This window comes from Mesitornis unicolor, unplaced genomic scaffold (genome assembly GCF_000695765.1).
Source record: "Mesitornis unicolor isolate BGI_N332 unplaced genomic scaffold, ASM69576v1 scaffold6114, whole genome shotgun sequence".
NCBI classification, from domain to species: domain Eukaryota; kingdom Metazoa; phylum Chordata; class Aves; order Mesitornithiformes; family Mesitornithidae; genus Mesitornis; species Mesitornis unicolor.
This window is the reverse complement of record NW_010181979.1, coordinates 77576-95237: the sequence shown is the minus strand read 5'-3', so window position 1 is coordinate 95237 and position 17662 is coordinate 77576. Positions and strand designations below refer to the sequence as shown.

Sequence of the window (17662 nt, the reverse complement as noted above, 5' to 3'; positions counted from 1 at the left end):
TTTAATAGTTCTGTGATCAGTCTCTAGTTGATAAATTCTCTTCTGGGAAGCTCAGATTATTCTGATCTTTGCTAGAAAATTTGTACATCTTTACAGGTAGTTTTTTACTGCAGCTTCAGCTTAACTTCTGGAGAACCACGGTAGCAGCTAATGAAGTATTGGAGAATGACTGTACTTTGTATTTCTCTATGTATTTAAAACTTGTGCATTAACAGGTCATTCTTAATTATGGCAGCATCCTGCTAACAGAACACTGAAGGTCTTAACAAACACAGAAAAGTACTGAATGCCAGGGTCCAGCTTAGTATGGAGGAGCGTGGCTCCAAAACCTGTCTCTTGCTGGTGCAACTCAAACCTGAAACAGTCTCAAGATGTACATCTCCAAACTCAAGCATTTTGTTTTTTTACTGTCTCCGAAGCATGAAACAAAACGTTGCATCTTGCAGCATGCTGGACATGGATTGTGTGACAAGAACTCTAGCCTGCATTGTGCACAACTCTCAGAACATTCCTGTTGAGAAAAGGCATTCCAGATATTGTACCAGTATAAATTGTTAGTAAGGTTGTGTTGAAATTCCTCCTTTCTTAGTACTCTGTATATTAAATATATGTATTCCCAAGCAGTATGGAGATAGATAACAATAAAAAGCAGTTTACAGTTCTGATTTTTCTCATAAGTTTATGGGCTCCTGCAGGGAGATATGGAATTGAGTAAGGTGGTAAGACAGAACCTGAAAGGTATTGAAAGAAAATGGGAATCTACTTTTAGGAATGGGAAGTGTTATGAATGAAATAGAGGAAGATACAGACATGGAGCGATAGATGAAAAAGGTTGGAACGGTCAGGAAAGGTGAAGATGATGTTTTCCATCTGGTGTTGTGAACAGTTAAAGGATGCTATGGCCATATCTTGTAGTGGATTCGTTCACTGTGTTCATAAAATCTGTGCTAGCAAGGCAGTTACAGACTGCTGATGTATAAAGAACTTCAGATAAATCCCCAGATATCTATGACCAGCTAATGTATGAAACCTCTTTTTTTGCCACTGAGAGCCACAGAACACCTTGTAACTAATTCACAGTAAGCTCAACTAGTCGCACCACTGCAGAGTATTTCCATTTAAGAATCAGAAGAGGTTAGAAACTGATTCTGTGAATGCAAGGGGCATGTCTATGTCATCGTGCAGATGCTTGCAACAGTAGCAGAACTGGAAGGAGTTAAGCATGCCCTTCAGACACTGGCAGAAATATGCTTAGACACTTCCACACTGCGCAGCATGTGTCCTCTAGCTCTAAGGTTCACGCTCACTTACTATGTTAGGCTCGTCTAGCTTCCTGTGTGCGAGAGGGGTAAATATAGGACTGAAATGAGTTGGTTTCACTATGGTATATAAATGCAGAGCATGACGACATAACCATGACATGATCATAATATTTGTTACTGTACCAAATAACTGCAGAGCTTGTGCTGCGACTGCAGGCACAGTCTGCCCATACAAACATCATGTCCACAGAAAAACTGTACTTCTCCTAACGTTTCATGCAGCCTTATTTTACCAGTTCATTAAAGAAAAAAGAGTATTTCTAGTAAACCTGGCACTGAACCTAGTCAAAGTTAGACTTATGGCTTGAAATGGTAACGTGCAAGGCAACCCACCATGTCCTGGATAGCTTGCCTCTGCATACATGGCCTGCCCTGTGACTGCTTTTGATCACAAACCAACAGAGTCAGCTGGCTGCTCCAGAGCAGAGAAGACTGAGGGTTAATTACAGCCCAGCAGGTTGTTGGGGTATTTTCTTATTTTTTTTGGGAGAGTTGACTTGCTGGTCAAAACTAGGCTAAATATACTGCACCAACCAACGTGATGTAGCTGCAGGGATTCTTAACATAAACACAGCTGGCAGAGCTCTATCTGGAGGAGACAAAAGAAGGCCTATGTCTAAGCTCCAGTCTATCTATCATGTTCTTTGAGGTTTACTGATCCTTATTATATCTGTGAATACAGTAATTCACTAATTATCCTCTAAAACACTTCCTAGGTGGATGCAGCAATACTAGCAAACCTAGCCAGTTGATATGATCTGCCATACAATTTTATCAAACCTCTTTTCTGCAGAGACTCTTTAAAAAAAATCCACTTTGTGCTACCTACTCTAGCGACACTGCAAACAATCATGCATTCTAGAATATTTTAAAGTACTTTTCTAAAACCAGTATATCTTCTAGTTTAAGTCCCTATGCCTGCACATTCTGCGTCAGTTCAGTAGTAGTAAAGGATACACAGGCTATATTTTTAATCAGATAGTGCTGCAAAAGATGAAATTGCTTGACTCCTGTAAAAAGAGGTCCCGACAACCTGTATCTGTAAAAAAAAACTCTAATTTAAGTTGACTTACTGCTTTTGATCCAAATCTGGTACAGATAATTGAGGTTATAAAGTTTTTCTCAACCTTTCTTTACATAAAGGAGTAGCCAAGACAAAGAGGTGGTTCATTAAAAGTTTGGCTTTTTAGTCAGCTAAATAGATCTACAGGATGACAGTTTTCTTGATTTCTATTTAAATTTAATAGTTTTAATTTTAGTGTTCTGTTCTTTGGATACAAAACACGTTTTAGTATTGCTTAAGGAAATAAAAGCATTTCTCAGATGTTTATAAAACTATGAGGTAGAAAGCTATTTTTAATGTATGTTTATCTGGGACCTCAAGTTCTAGCTAACGAGTGCGCATAGAACAAAATCCTTACACTAATTACACACATTAAAAGGCTGGTGCTTTATTAACTGTTCCACAAACAACAAATACTGTGTGCCTGAGGGAAGTGCATGCTTCATTCCAGAATTGCTGGCAAGAGACGTGTTACATGTGCTGTGTGTGACACATTTAATTAGGAATTTATAAAAGAAAAACCTATACTGCCAGTAGCTTTGTTAGGACATCAAGAACCTCAGAATCCCTCTATGTATGAAATTAATTAGTGAATTTGCTCAGAATAATGACTCTGCTGAAGTGACAGATAATCCTTCCTGTGTAAGCTATGCAGAATTTGTGGTGCAGTGACTGTTCTTCAAAAGAGCTGATTAACTACGTCCACTGCTCTCTCTGGAGGCTTTTTGTCACTGTGTTTGTTGTGTACTCCTTTGAAAGCTTGAGCTTTAAACAGGATTGACCATATAAATTAACTTGTTTCATCCCAAGGTAATTCTCTGCCCATCTCCCTGGATTCATTAGATCTTTAGTTAAATGTGTCTTTCTTGCTCGTTCTGCCATAGTTGGTGGAAAAATGTTCTTTTCTTAATATCTTATTATTTGACAATAATTTGTCCTTCATCTACTCCTTTCCTTCAAAATGGCACTGGATGTTTTCATTGAATCCCAGATATGCTTTCCACTTCCTATTTAAATACAACTTCATGCTTTAAACAATTAGGCGTAAGTCACCTGAAGAAAAGTAATTTGAACTCCTTGAATTCCAGAAGGGGAGTGAGAATAGACTTTTTTTCTTCCAGGAATCATCCCTAAGCAAGGCTTGGAAATCATGCTGGCAAAGCTAATGTGTGGCTCTATTCAGAAAGCACAAATGAGCTGGTTTCTAGAGTAGCTCTGTTAATTGTATTAAAGCTTAATTTACTATACTTGCAGCTCTGTCTTGGGCAGGAAAAGCAAAAACAAATGAAAAAAACCCAAACCCAAAACACAACAAACAAACCACAAACCCACCCCAGTATACTGCTGGAAGCTCTGTATAGTCACTAATCACAGCTGAAGAAACACGCACTTACTGAAATCATATGCTGTTCTACAGTAACTTTTTTCCTCCAGGAATCAGTTCAGAGGAATACAGCTCTCCCCTTCCTCCCTTGGTTTCTCACATTGCCTTGGTCCAATAGAGCCACCTATACCAAGATACCAGAACTTAGTTTTCCAACACTTCAAACTGTGTGGCCTGACTGCAGATCAGTTTCTTGGGCAAAACATTCAGATAGTCTGACAAGAAAAAAGGAAGCTAACAGCTGCTTACAGCAACAGTTTCCTGTGTTTACAGGATAGGAAAAAATTAAAAAAGGTTTTATTTACTAGTACTCTTTTGCCTACCTTGTTCAGTGGAGGTTCTGTCACGGAGCACAAGCCAGTAACTTGTAATTTGACCGCAGTAAGTAAAGCAGATTGAGAAAGTTGCAGGAGGAATATTCTAAACTAACACACATACTAAAATGAAATTTATGTAGCATAAAACTTATGATGATACAACTAGGTAGACATCCAGAAATATTAACCATTACCTTTATGGCTCTGGCTGTTAACTGAGAAGTAACTGCATATAAGTGATATTGTTTTTAACAGGCACTCTGATAATTTTAAATAGTCACTTATGTCAACGTGTGTAGTAGCTGTGAATGAAACTGGGGATTTAAAATTAGTGCTATTAAAAGAAAACTGAAAGTCACTTCCTCATTGAGTGAACTGTAACTTCTTGGTTTAGTCCAGTCAGTAGTTATGTCTGTCTTCTTCTCTGACACAGACAGTTTTATCTCTGACCTGGAATACCAGCCATCAGGTTCAACAGAGAAATGGACTCAACATTCAGCACTCATGTCCAACTCCTATGTGGAAAATCTAGAGGGTGAGTCTGCTTACTGAAATGCTTCAATGTTTGAAATTGGAGCACGAAGGCAAGGGGAAAGTGGTTTAGTAGTCTTAACATCTACAGGTGAAAAGCACTATGTAAGACTGAAGTATTGCTATAATTGGACACCTATGTATTCTGAAATAGTTGGAAATTCAGAAGTTGTGAACCAGGTGTACGCTCATTCAGTGAAAGTCTCCACTTAAAGTATATGTGGCTGCCACAGACCTTCCTGAGTGCTGTAGGCTCTACCAAAACAGAAGAGAAAATATGAAAATCTTAAGCCAAATGTGGGCAAGGTTGTAGAGTGGCCAGATAAGTTAACTATGAGAGATTCAGAATGCATCTTTTTTAAAAAGATGAATCAATGTTAATTTAAATAGATGGAATAGAGTGGTGTATTACAGTCCTAAGTATTAGAAATACAGATTTTTTAAAAACAGATTTCTAGTTGAATATGCACTGGAATTGTGAAAGATTGTCTGGACTTATTTTTAAGATGCTTTCAGCTTCTTTATTTCACATAAACAAGATAATTATGCACTATGACTCTTTTTAAGTAGTAATGAAATCAGGAATTGACACATGGTATATTGGTCGTGTGTGTTTATACTCATTCCTCTGAACTGTTTTTCACTTTTATTTACAAACATGCCTAAAATGCCAAAGAACTACTGTACTTTTAATATATATGTGCGTGTGCGTGTGTGTATAGATATACACACACACACACATGTAACACACTTCACTTTTCCTACAGATTTTGAAAGGGGAATAGTTGTAAGTGTACAGTAGATTTGGAACTGTTAACAGTAAAGTAACCAAGCTTTGTGTATAGCCTTAATAAAACTCTCAAGCAATCAATGTGTAGACTGATCTGAAGTTTGCCCATGAAGCTAAAGTCACAATGTTGGTCTTTTACCATCTTTCAAAAAACTGACTGAGTTCTGCTTTCCTTACATACCAAAATGTTATTAGTAAGGTAAGTAGCTACTACTCAGAATGGCAAAACTAGGGAAAGGACTTTCTATACTATATTCACATTTCTGTGTCTTAAAACAGCAAATCAATTGGTAAAGTACCATTTATGGCTTATATTGTTTCCGTATTCTGGACTATATCTTGTGCAACTCAGAATCTGGTAGGTATGGAATAATTTTTGAAGAGCAGGAATTCTTGAAAAATGAAAACTCAATTACCTAACCCCCAAATACCAGTATCATCAACTGAAGAGTGACACACAGGTCGGCAAACTCCAGACTCAGAATTATGGAATGTATGCCAACACGTCCCTTTTAAAAAGGGCACACAAACAGAAAACCAGACTCGGAGAGAAATACGCTTACACGCCAACGCCTAAGGAATACAACTGAGAAATGTGGCACTTTTTAAAATTAAAATCATGTATATTATGGGTAGTTGGTGTAAGAAAGAAAGTCAGTTTGGTAGTAATGCAGGAGATCTGCTTACACAGGAAAGTTAGTAGAATGGTTCTGTACCTTAAGAATGCTTAATGTCAACTCAGACAAGCCAGCTGTATCAACTGGCAGTACAGAATGCTTACAGATGTAACTTCCAGGCTTAAATTGGGACAAATATAACCTCTAAATTATACTGCTGAACAGGAGAACAACTGTAACTATAGTGTGCTGCAGGACATCAGAATATCTGCAAAGGCAGGAAATACACTAATGGAATACCTGAGTGATCCTTTATAAAATGAGTAAGTGTGATGACTGCTTCATGGAGCTCTTAAGTCATGAGAAGGACCCACAAAGGGAAATAGCTCTCTGGTCCAAAAAAGCATATAGGAACTGCTAAAGAATTACTTTAAAATATTTTTTTAAAAAATCTTACTTTTGTAGCAGTTTCAACATTACAGACTGCGACAAACTTCAAAAGGGGAACTATAGGAAAACAATAAAACTTACTTTTAAAATAGATGGTCAAAAGGGTGAAATAGTTGCTAACAGTCTGTGGCCTATTCATGAAGGCTCAGATTAAGAGCACAACTGCTCTGAAGTGAGAGAGACGGCAGCCTGCTTCCAGATGCAGAAAACAGAAAAGAACATGAAAATTATTAGGTTAGATGTGAAAGCTGGCCAACAGATGACAAATCCAGAATCCAGTTAAAATTGTATAAATGAACTTAGAAAGCTTTTTTGTATTGAGGTTCACAGTTGCGGAAGCAGAGATTCTCATGCCACAGTCCTTTGAAAAAGAGACATTGCAGGACCTGTGTGAAGTTGAACTGTCAGTAAAGAGGTTTCAGAACAAACACACAGGAACAGTTCATCTCAACTCTATGACATGCCAGACAGCAGCTCTGGCAGAGTAAGCAAGAGTTGAACAATTAACTGTAATTTAACCTCTTGCTTAAATCTGAGTTGGAGCCAGGGGTCTGAAAGTTGGTATATGTGACATTGCTGCTGCTCAGCTAATTGAGAAGAATGAAACAGACTGTCTAGAAACTGCTACAGGAAGAACTTGTGATTAAAGAAAATCAGTTAGATAAAGGAATGGAAATTAGGGTAAGGGAAGGAAAAATCCCCTGCCCTAATTCCATATATACAGTGACAAGCTCTCTGAACTATACTCATTTAAAGCCATCTTGAATTTAAAATGGACAGTTCTATGAAAACTTGCTCTGTAGTGTTAAAATTGCAAATAAATTCTAGGATTAATTGGGAAACCAGCAGAGAATGAACAGATGCTGCTATATATAGATCTGTTCTGTGCCCACATCTTGTTCCTGATGTCATAAAAGAATTAGATGCATACATGTTGTTGTTTTGTGGGGTGTTTTGGTTAAGGTCAACTAGCATGACCAAAGATTTGGAACAGAAGTTATGTTGAATCAGCTAGGGCTCTCCAGCCAGAAAAATGAATGAAGAGGGTGCGCTAAGGATAATAAAAATCAATGGGTGGTACAGAAAAGGTAATGGAAAATAGTTCTTAGGAGAGAAAATAATAAAAGTGTTCACTAAGTAGTCATGCAGCAAGTTCAACACATACAAAAAGTGTTGCTGCAGCTCTGTGTAGTTAAGAATTGATATTTACTGTCTCAGAATGTTGCAGATGATAGAATTTTGTACAGACCTCAAGAGACCCCGGGGAGAAAAATCCAAATGGGACCATTCAGCACTGGCTGAATAACTGGCTGGGGAGTTCCGTAGGACGTGTTGGAGGCTGGTGGAACATCCTGGGGAAGCATCACGAAGCATTATACATATGTAATGGTTTGTAATCTGAACTCGTTTGCCTGCTCCAGGGAGGCTTTCAGGCATAATTTTTGACCTACAAAAACCTAAAATGCTTGGTAACTGCCTCTTAGAGATTCACTTGTCCTGTAGAAAGTGTAGATGTAGATTACCAGCTTCCTGCAAGGGAAAAGAGGTCACTTGCACTATTCCCAGAAAGGTTCAGGGATTGCTTATATTTTCCTGTGTGCTCCAGTACGAAATTTGTCTCTTAGCTTTCATAGAGGTAGGCGGAATTAAGTACAAAGCAACTTAGAAGCATACTGGTATTTGGTTGGCATTTGATTTAAAAAAGAATGTCTTCTGGTGTTAGAACTGCTTGTAAGGTGGCACATGTATACAAGTTGACTGACAAATTATGGATAGGTCTCACTCTGAGAGAATAAATTTAGGTGACACTGTAGAATTTATTAAACCAATGGGAAAAAAGCACAGATCTTACACATGTATCAAAGCACTAGTTCTTTTAAGAATGGGCTACTCCTAATCCATGAATTTTAAATGTATCCAAAACACTCAGCAACTTATTATTAAAAAGCACCAGTTTTAATGATGTCGTCATGCTTCATGACACAAGAGCTTTGTTCTGTTTAAATCAGCTAACATGGATAACTTCTTATAGGTGAGAATTTCTCCTGAGCAGTTGGTCAGTACTGCTCACAGGACACATCCTTACTGGAACAGCTGATCAGATTGCTTCCTGTAGCTGCACATGTCACTCACTGCATGAACTGCTGAGCTGTTCAACCTAATTTTAGTTTATCTTAAAACTCTAGATTGCAAATTGCAACAGTTTTAAGATATCTTCACAAATGGTCTGGCTGTTAATGCAGCAAACAGCTGGAGCAATAACTTTATTTTATCAGCTGTCCCAGTGCAAGTCTTCAGTGCCCAAGGGGCAAAGCCTAAAAGATAAAGGCAGGGGAAAGAGGCTTCCAAGGAGCTGTGGCCCAGTTTTGTCACTCTCAATGGCTCAGCTGTCTTCCAGGTGTGCAGTCAGTAGGGACTTAAAAAGGCAAACAGAACACTATGTGAAATCAAAACAGCAGGAACAGGCCAGTGAAAGAGAATATGTGGTGCTCTTGTTTTACAAGCGTCACAGGAGATCCGAAAGTCAGAGCTCGTTATCTTCTACCCTGTTCTGCTGGTATTGGTATTAGTATGCTGCTTAATTTTTTTGAAAGGTTATAGGGGCTGGAGCTTCTAGATGACTTTCAGTGGTTTTTCAGTGCAGCATGTTCTTACTTTTTCAATGCAAAACAAAACACCACAAAAACCTTTGCAATACAGTACTACGGTATCACCGGTATTAATGGGTGCAGTCTAATACGTGTGTAGCAGAAGGTTTTTTCCTTGCCATGTTAAATTCTGTTCTGTACAATCTGTTTCTAACTATTAATATAAATTGACCAGCCAGCTTACACTGTGTAAATACTGGGGAAGAAAAAGGTGAAACTATTGCAAATACAGTAACAACTGAAATTCTGAAATCTGGGATAACTGCCAAAGATGTCAATTCTACACATAGAAAAGTTCTTAAAATAATTTCCATTTCACAGCCCGATTTAGAAAAAATAATGAAAAAAACATTGCATTTTGATCCATGCCATATCTCACTAAATGTTCTGTGACTGACCCTGTGTGAAAGAAGGTAATGTGTTATGCATTCAAATACTAACCTTTGGATTTCTGTTTGTCTTTAAACTAATTTTCTCCATCACAAATTAATACAAAAACACCGTATGATTTTACTTTCAATCTTGTGCATTTATATGCTGGGTTTTAACTCTTCTTACTGACTACATGATATACATGTGTAAACTGCTTTAATTAGTACAGTTTGTACAACTGACAAGTTAATTACGATAATGCTGGTGAAGACAGAGTGTCGGGTGCTTCCCAGTTTAGATATATGCAGGCATCTCATTATTTGCTGCCTTTAAAGCTGAGTTATACATCTCTTCAGTGAGCGGTTCCAAAGGCCTTTTAGGCTGCCTAATTTTGGTAAAGATTGAATATGGCTTCTTTACCATGTGCTTTTTTCAGGCTTTGAAAGACCAGCATTTTCTAGAAAAGTTGCTTTCCTGGTTTAAATGCCTATTCCTGTGTCTGCCAGCCTGCACGCTGGCTCAGTACTCCCCGCTCTCCCCATTGGCCCCTTCCTCCGCTCACAAGCACGCTGGGCACAGGCAGCAGGCCCACACCTCACTGAGCCCGTTACCGCAGCACTGCCAGTGCCGCCCTGCTCGGTTGTCTCAGCCCTGGCTGGCAGACTGTTGCGCTGCAGAAGGTTTGAACGCTTTGATCTCAGCTGCCAGCTTCTGCAGGCTGTGCTTGCTTTCAAGCACTTTTACCATCATCTGTACATAATCTAAATCAATGTCTAGTCTTCCAGATTCTGCAGGCTTTCCCTATCCATTTGTCGCTTATGGATTTCCAGATAGCTGAAATGGGCACTCTTGAAAAGTATAAAGTAGGAAGTCAGGACGCTATGGTCCATGATAAAGTGAAAAAACACCTTTGCCAAACACAGCAGAAAAAGAATTCTGACCTTTTATTTAGGCCTGCAGGGAACTGACAAAACACCAATTTAAACACTTGTGTTAAAACAAATGGACACCACCATCAAAACAAGAAGACCCACACACTGACATATTAGTTGGGTTTAAAAATAAGCAGTTCTAACAAAATCACTGTGGCAAGTAAAACTACTCCACTAGAATTTTCTGTTGGGAAGTAGACAAGGTACTGCATTTCTGTTAGAAACGCTAGATGTTTCTAATGTAAATCTGTATAAGCCAGACAAATCTGTATTGGCCACATGCTAAAAATGTTACCAAAAAAAAGTTATCCAGTAAACAGTAAAATGAAAAATTTATGACAGAGCTATCACACTGAGCTATAAAACAGCTTCTTGTAAGCTGATGATTACTTCAAAAAATAATAAAAGAATAAAACCAAAACAACACAAGCTAACCTGTAACTTTAATACTCTACATAATGAATTATGCAGAACTTTTAGCAAATACAAAACCAGCTGGGATTTAAGGAAAATTTAATGCCGCATGGCTACATGCTCTTCAGTTAATAAACACCTTTGCCCGTGGGAACTGCAGAATGTTGCGAGAGTATAAACTAGTTTGTTCTGATGGTGTCTGCTGCAGATACAGATCATCTATAAAAACTTAGAAGGAAGTAACTGTCATCAAAGTTTTAGTAGTATTGAACAGCTGCAGTATTTGCACAAAACAGCTGTTCAGTAGCAGACAGCAGACAATGGCTGTTAGAGCTCCTGTAGTTAGAGCAAGCTAATGAGGGCCCTGGCACAAACTGCTGGAGCAAAGTTCTCACAAGTGAGTATCTAAATGTTGTTTAAAAAAAACCCACAAATCTTGTTTTTTAACAGGTGTTTACTTACACATTGTGTTGACATAAACATACTTGAAATGGTATCCTACCTGAAGTAATGCAGTTTTCAGTGTTACAGTGCCAGTTAAGGTCATTGAAAGAAGGAGTTATTTATTTATTTATTTCAAACCCAGTACCCAGTAAATTGCAAATCTTGTCATCCTTGAGGGAATTGTTGTTACGTCGCTCATCTGAACTGAACCTTTGGGCTGCCAGAATGTCTATTTTTAACAAACTGTCCTTGCATTTATGCAAGAGAATAAATACCACTGCCATTGACTGACTTCTAGATAACAAATGCCTCCTCCATGGTTGCATATGGGTATATGACAAAGTGGTTTTAAAGCTTTCCTAAGTAAACTAAAAGAATATGGACAAAATTTGTTTTCAGAGTTTGTTTTTATATATGTTATGCATACTTTAGAGCATCACAATATTACTACATTTTCTTTCAGACTCACTTATGGAACTGCTGCAGCAAAAGGCAATGCTCAGACTGTTGAACACTCTATAAACATAAAGAGCAATTTACACTACCTGTAGATTGATTTTGTTGTGCTTCTGCCAAACAGAAATGGTTAGTAGGAAGTTAATCCTGCAGTGGAAAGTTAGGGAAGCATTAAGAAGGGTGGTGAAGTGTATCAATATTGTTCTGTAAAGTTACAGCAGAAAACAGAAGAGCAAGTCTAGGTTTCAAATCTGTTAAGATTTTCAATAGAAGCAGCTTACTAGCAAAACAAACATTTTTCTTTTACTAGGAATTGTCCTTATGCAACAGAGGGATACCATTATATGTCTATTGACATAAGGTCCTAACAAAACTCACATCAGAGGCTTTTCTTTTATAATTGAGCATATTCAAAGTCTTGCTGAGTAACAGATACTCTATACCTACTGCCACTCAGTCATGGAAAACAACGTGATTGCCTCTTCTGTTAAGTAGTATTTTATATTTTGGTTATCATTTTAATATTTATCTGCAGCTTGTTGTTACTATTTAGAAGATTAGTCAGTTTAATAAAACTTAACATTACCCATTTTGGAATATCTCCATTCCTATCACTGCATTTACACTTGTCCATTAAAATATTTTTTTTTGGTCATCTTCTAAACTCAGTTATACTGCACTCAATTGTCCAGGCTTTTGAGTGGCACTCATTGTTAATAACTTCTGTGCTATTTTGTCATATTCACAGTGGTGCCCCTCACTTGTAAATAACAGTAGTTGATTAGTGTTTGCTGAATGCCGTGCACACAGACACACAAACAATGTCAGTGACATATTAGTCTGTCTTAATTCATCGCTACAGAAAAGTTGACTGATAACTAGGGAAGATTTTGCTACTGTGGTTTCAGAAATGTCAGTACTCAGAAAACTGGCCAATTAAACAGGTATATAAAAGAATATTAATACTGTTTTAATCCAAATTCAAGTTCTGAGGAAGTTCTGTAAGTAGCTTGCAAGAGCCAGGAGTTACAGCTGTTTGTTGTGCCTGTAACATTCTTGAAACAAGAGAGTTCTGTGGGGAGATCTGTGCTAAACTAAGCTATGCTGAGCCTTTCTGTTACCTGGCTGTCATGAATATGTACGTGCTTATTTTGTCCAAGTGTTTTAGGTATTCTCCAACGTGGATTATGGTAAGTACATAGTGTAATATTAAGAGAAACTAGGACTGGTGTTGTTGGGGTTTTTTTTCCCTTGCTCAGCTGTTACTGCAGTTTGGTTCCTCATTCATCCTCTGTTACTTAACCGTATTGAGGCTTAGCACTGAAATATTTCTCTTTAAAAGGGATACACTGATGAGTTCTGCATTTTGGAAAGCATAAAAACAGTTACTTTTTAATTTATTTTTTTCTTTTTTAGTGAATGAGATCATAGGAAGAGATATGTCAGAGATCTCAGTGTCACATGGAGCAACAGAAGCCAGCCAGTCTGCACATACATGTCCTGGATCTCTGGAGTCAAGAATATCCGATGGAATCCAGTAACTGATAAGCTTCCAAGTAGACATCCATGAAAACTTAACAGTTTCTCTAATATTTCTTCATCCTCTTCCCTCTTTAGACTTACTGTGCTTCCAACTCTGTGGCCTTTATGAACTGGAACAGTGGATCCTTGCAAAACCCTTTTAGTGGGTTACATTTTTGATGTAGAGACAGAGCATTTATAATTATAGTTCCCTCAGATGCTGTAAAGAGACTTGTTAAAACGAACACACAGAATCTACACCAGATATTTTAACTGTTTTAAAGTTACAAACAAGCTTTGCTTTTTGCATTTAAATAGAATACTTTTATCTTTTAAGTGCTTCAAATGTGTGGACATGTTAGTTTGCTCTTATAATATTCACAGTACTGAATGTGGAAAAAGATTTAATACACATCTTTAGTGTGCTGCTTTCCACTAGGGATAGTATAGTTTGTAACTGATGTTTTTTAACTCCTTTTGGTAATTTTGGAAAGCCTTTAAGCTTCTGTTGGGTTTTTTTTTAATGCAATCTTCCAGTGGCAAATCATACTTGTCACCTGAAGCCAATGCCATGGAAGCCATTGTGTATACAAATACTGTAGTGTTTTCTTTCGTAGATTCATAGGAAGCAAAGCCAAATGTAGATCTGCACTTGTTTATAAACTGAAAATGTTACTTGATAGACTGCAAAAAGACCATTCCATCATGAAAGTGTTTGGGATAGAAATAACATTCCAAAAATTTAACTTTTATAACTTTGTGGATAATCTTCCTGTTCTTTATTAGCACAGGCTCCTTCGTGAAATAGCTTTTTTGTAGAAAGTTACATTTGTAATTAAATTTGAGCAGTAGGATTTTAGATTAAAGAACAGCAGCGCCATGTTAGATACAGGAGAAATCTTAGTATTTGCTGAGGATCTAAGTGTTCCTATTCCTACACAATATAGTTTTGAAATCACCAATTCAGTGGCATTCTAGTTTTCCATGCAATAAATAATTTGATCACACCTGTATCTTTACATGCTGCATGCCTGACCATGCCACTTGGAAGTCCTAAGGAGATGACAATTACAGTTCCTTAAATTAAAGCTGCTTATAAACATGAGTTTGCTAAAAAGTAATTTACTATGAATTAGTGATTAGGTGGTATAACTTGCCCATTTTTAATTGTAAATGTGTGAAGCAGAAGGTACCAAAGAAATACACCAGATTCACAGCAGCAGTAAACTGTACTGTCCTCAAAGGATGCATTCCTCTTACTGACATCATCTGGTACATTTGAAACTGTGTTTACATGGTTATTCAAAATCTCTGGCCTCTGTGATTAGAAACATAGGAGAGGGGTCTGCAACTGCCTCCTTAGGTCACAAACATTTACCTTCCCCAGAAGAAAGTGTCGTTTACAAATCTTTCTGATATGGAACATACAGGGTACAACAATCACAGCGAAGATCAGAAATACACCGAACCTCAAAACAGTGAAGTTGTTGGGTTTAGTTCCTCATTTGGGTGAGCCATGATGCTCTAACGAAAATTAAGAGTGAATACACTCAAAAATTTTGACATACAAAGTGTGGACATTTCAGTAGTTTAGCACATGTGGAGCACATGCCTCTTTCTATAGAAAAGTATTATAGATTAGTAAAATTATAGTAAAATGGTCTCCATTACTGAGTCATAATACCTGTAAGAGTAAACATTGCTTCTACTCGTGTTGCATTTTGGCAGACAGGCACAGGGAAAACTTTCCATTGAGTCTCTTGCAGGCAAAACTGAAATTTAAGTCAATGCCCAAGCAATACCATTAAAATAACTATAATGACATCTTTGTAATGGCTGAATCATGAACTTTTAAAAAGACCACACATTATGTGGGTGAATTACAACTCTTTATCGTATACTTCCTTGTAAGACTGCAGCCTAAGGCTACGATCTTGATGTTTCATAGTTATTGCAAACTATGGCCACAATGTGCGTGCTGGGATTCTTAAGCATCCTTTTTGTGAATGTATTGTTCAATGGTGCAAATCTTTAAATTTGCAGGAAAAAAAAGTCAGGGCTGTAGTCTGATACAGTGTGATACTGTAATTGTCCTCTCAGCAATGGTGCTTTACTCTGTCCTCTACTCACTTACGTTAAAGATCCTAGAAAAGGATTCACGTGCTCAGAAATACTCTACTTACATTTTTGATACTTAAAAAAGAAAAACCAAACCAAAAACGACACCACACTGTAAACTATGTAATTGTCTGCAGACTGTGCTGGTGGTGAGGCATGTTCCAGTTTTCGTTCATGTATTGGGTCTTTTGCATTAACCATTGTTTGTATGAGAATTCTAACTTAAAAGCTTTTCATACTGTATGGGATTTATGCTCCTTTGTCCTGCTGGTACAGACTCTGCTTGCAAGTTCTCCAAGTAGCTGGAATTCACACTGTACCTAAAATATAGGAGCCCAAACAATCCGGAGTTGCTATGCACTAAATTTTCTGATGCCTTTAAATACCTTGATGCCTGTAGACATAGAGATGCTTTCCTATTTAAAAATGAAATTTAAAAAATAGAGCTTTGGATACTAAAACAGTTTTGTATTGGCCTTGTAAAAGCTTCAATACAAGGGTCTTAATTTTATTTTAGCTTGTGTGATAACATAGGTAAAGACTGTTAATCTTGTTATAATTTTATTAATACAACAAGCACACAATCTCTATTGGACTATGCAAAAAAATAAAACAACAGAACCTGGCCAGTGTTGATATTTTGTTGGCATCCACTTCCTTGCCCTTAAGTCCTTTCTTCTCCCTGAATACTTCTCCCAAACTTTTTAATAATTTAGATTATCCTGAAGGAAAGCCTTAATGCTAAGGTAGCTTTTCTATAAGGAGGGTCAAAGATCAATGTTAAAAACAAAAAATTAAGGGGTAGTCTGTTGATCCAGGAGGGTGGGGGGTGTGATTTCTGAAATTAACATAAACTCGCAGTCTGAACTGCTGTCCTTTTTAAACCAAAGAATGAAAATAACACGACAGTTTTGCTCAGATACAAAGCTTTGAAACTCTATTTTTGATACTAATAATGGATGTCATTCCTTGAGGTTTGGAAATCGTTCAAATTGAAATTTTATATTTAAAATGTGGGACAATAAAGATTTAAGTTCTAGATGTTTACAGAGCCTCGTATTGTAATTTCATGTACATTTTGTATTTTAAACATTTTTGTAAGTTATGATTGCAGTGCTACTTGCAGAAATAAAGGGAAGAACTTGCATTTAGCCTCTTAAATCGTAGTGTTCAAATAAATAAAAAGAATGTAAATGTGTTGTCATTTATTTAAAATGCAGATCCAAATGCAGAGTGGGAACTGCTGTTTCCAATGCAGTAGTAAAGAGCTGTGCTCAGCTGTGACTTGTTCCATGGGGGACATTTAATATTCCTCAAAGAAAAGTGACAGTTTTAAAGCTATGTTGTAATTGAGCCTATGCATATGGAATGGCTGATCAGCAATGCTGACAGTATCAGCTGGCACCATAACTAATGATGATTGCAAGTACTGTTTCAATTAGAAGAACACGAGATTATTTTGAGATACTATTCCAGAAATTATTATTCAAGGAGCACATCATAAACAGCAGTTTCTGTTCCAGAAAGGATATTATCATAGGCAAGATGCTGTTAAACTCTTTCAGAAATAGATGCAAAATTCCTACAAAGTCTAAATTAATTGCTGATCTTGGCCGATCAGGCAGTACCAAGGGAAATGCCTTTGCAAATGGTACAGCAGATTTGGGTCTTACATGCTGTTTCTCATCTCAGTGATATTTGTGCTACTGGAAAGATTATCTTCTCCCTTGCCATTTTGTTAGTAGGTCTTTTACTATGGAATCCCTAGGTGTATTAAGGTATGCAAGTGTTACAAATTCAACACTGAAGCCAAAGCTCTGGCCTTAGGCAGGGGTGCCTTCCTAACCAAAGAGAGAAAAGGAGCAGTGATCATACAGCAATTGATCTCCTATGCACATTGCATAGAGACAACATGGGCCAGTTTAGGATTAGCCTCTTATTTAGAGTGCGTGTCCTCACCGATGATTACCTTCACCAATTTTTTTTTTCTTTTAGTCTATAAATACAACAGAAAGGGGTAGTTACAGTGCCAGGAAGTGAATGCAAAATAATTTTATCTGACTTTTAGTAAAAATAGCACAAGGCTAAAGCTGTTACATATGTTTTCTAGTGTGATTACCCAGTATATAATTAGCATGTGCCAGCACTAGTAATAATCCATGGATTGACTGTGTATACTTTACTGTCAATTGAAGTCTTTTTTCAGATGCAAATAGGCTGATGGCTAATTCAGTAAGATGGATAGGATAGGAGAGATAGTAGGATATGCAGTCACACCATTTA

At 37.4% G+C, this 17662-nt stretch overlaps 1 protein-coding gene across 1 annotated transcript in view; it reads left to right on the top strand.

Annotated features, from left to right (window-relative positions):
• Positions 1–13723, top strand: part of LOC104539928 (nuclear factor of activated T-cells, cytoplasmic 3-like) — a gene marked incomplete at its 5' end in the record, with an annotated part of 24770 nt that extends 11047 nt beyond the window's left edge. Inside the window, one exon of the mRNA XM_010183603.1 lies at positions 13157–13723. Within this exon, the coding sequence (XP_010181905.1) occupies positions 13157–13281 (125 nt within the window). The remainder of the gene's footprint in view (positions 1–13156) is intronic.
• Positions 13724–17662: the final 3939 nt, after the last annotated feature.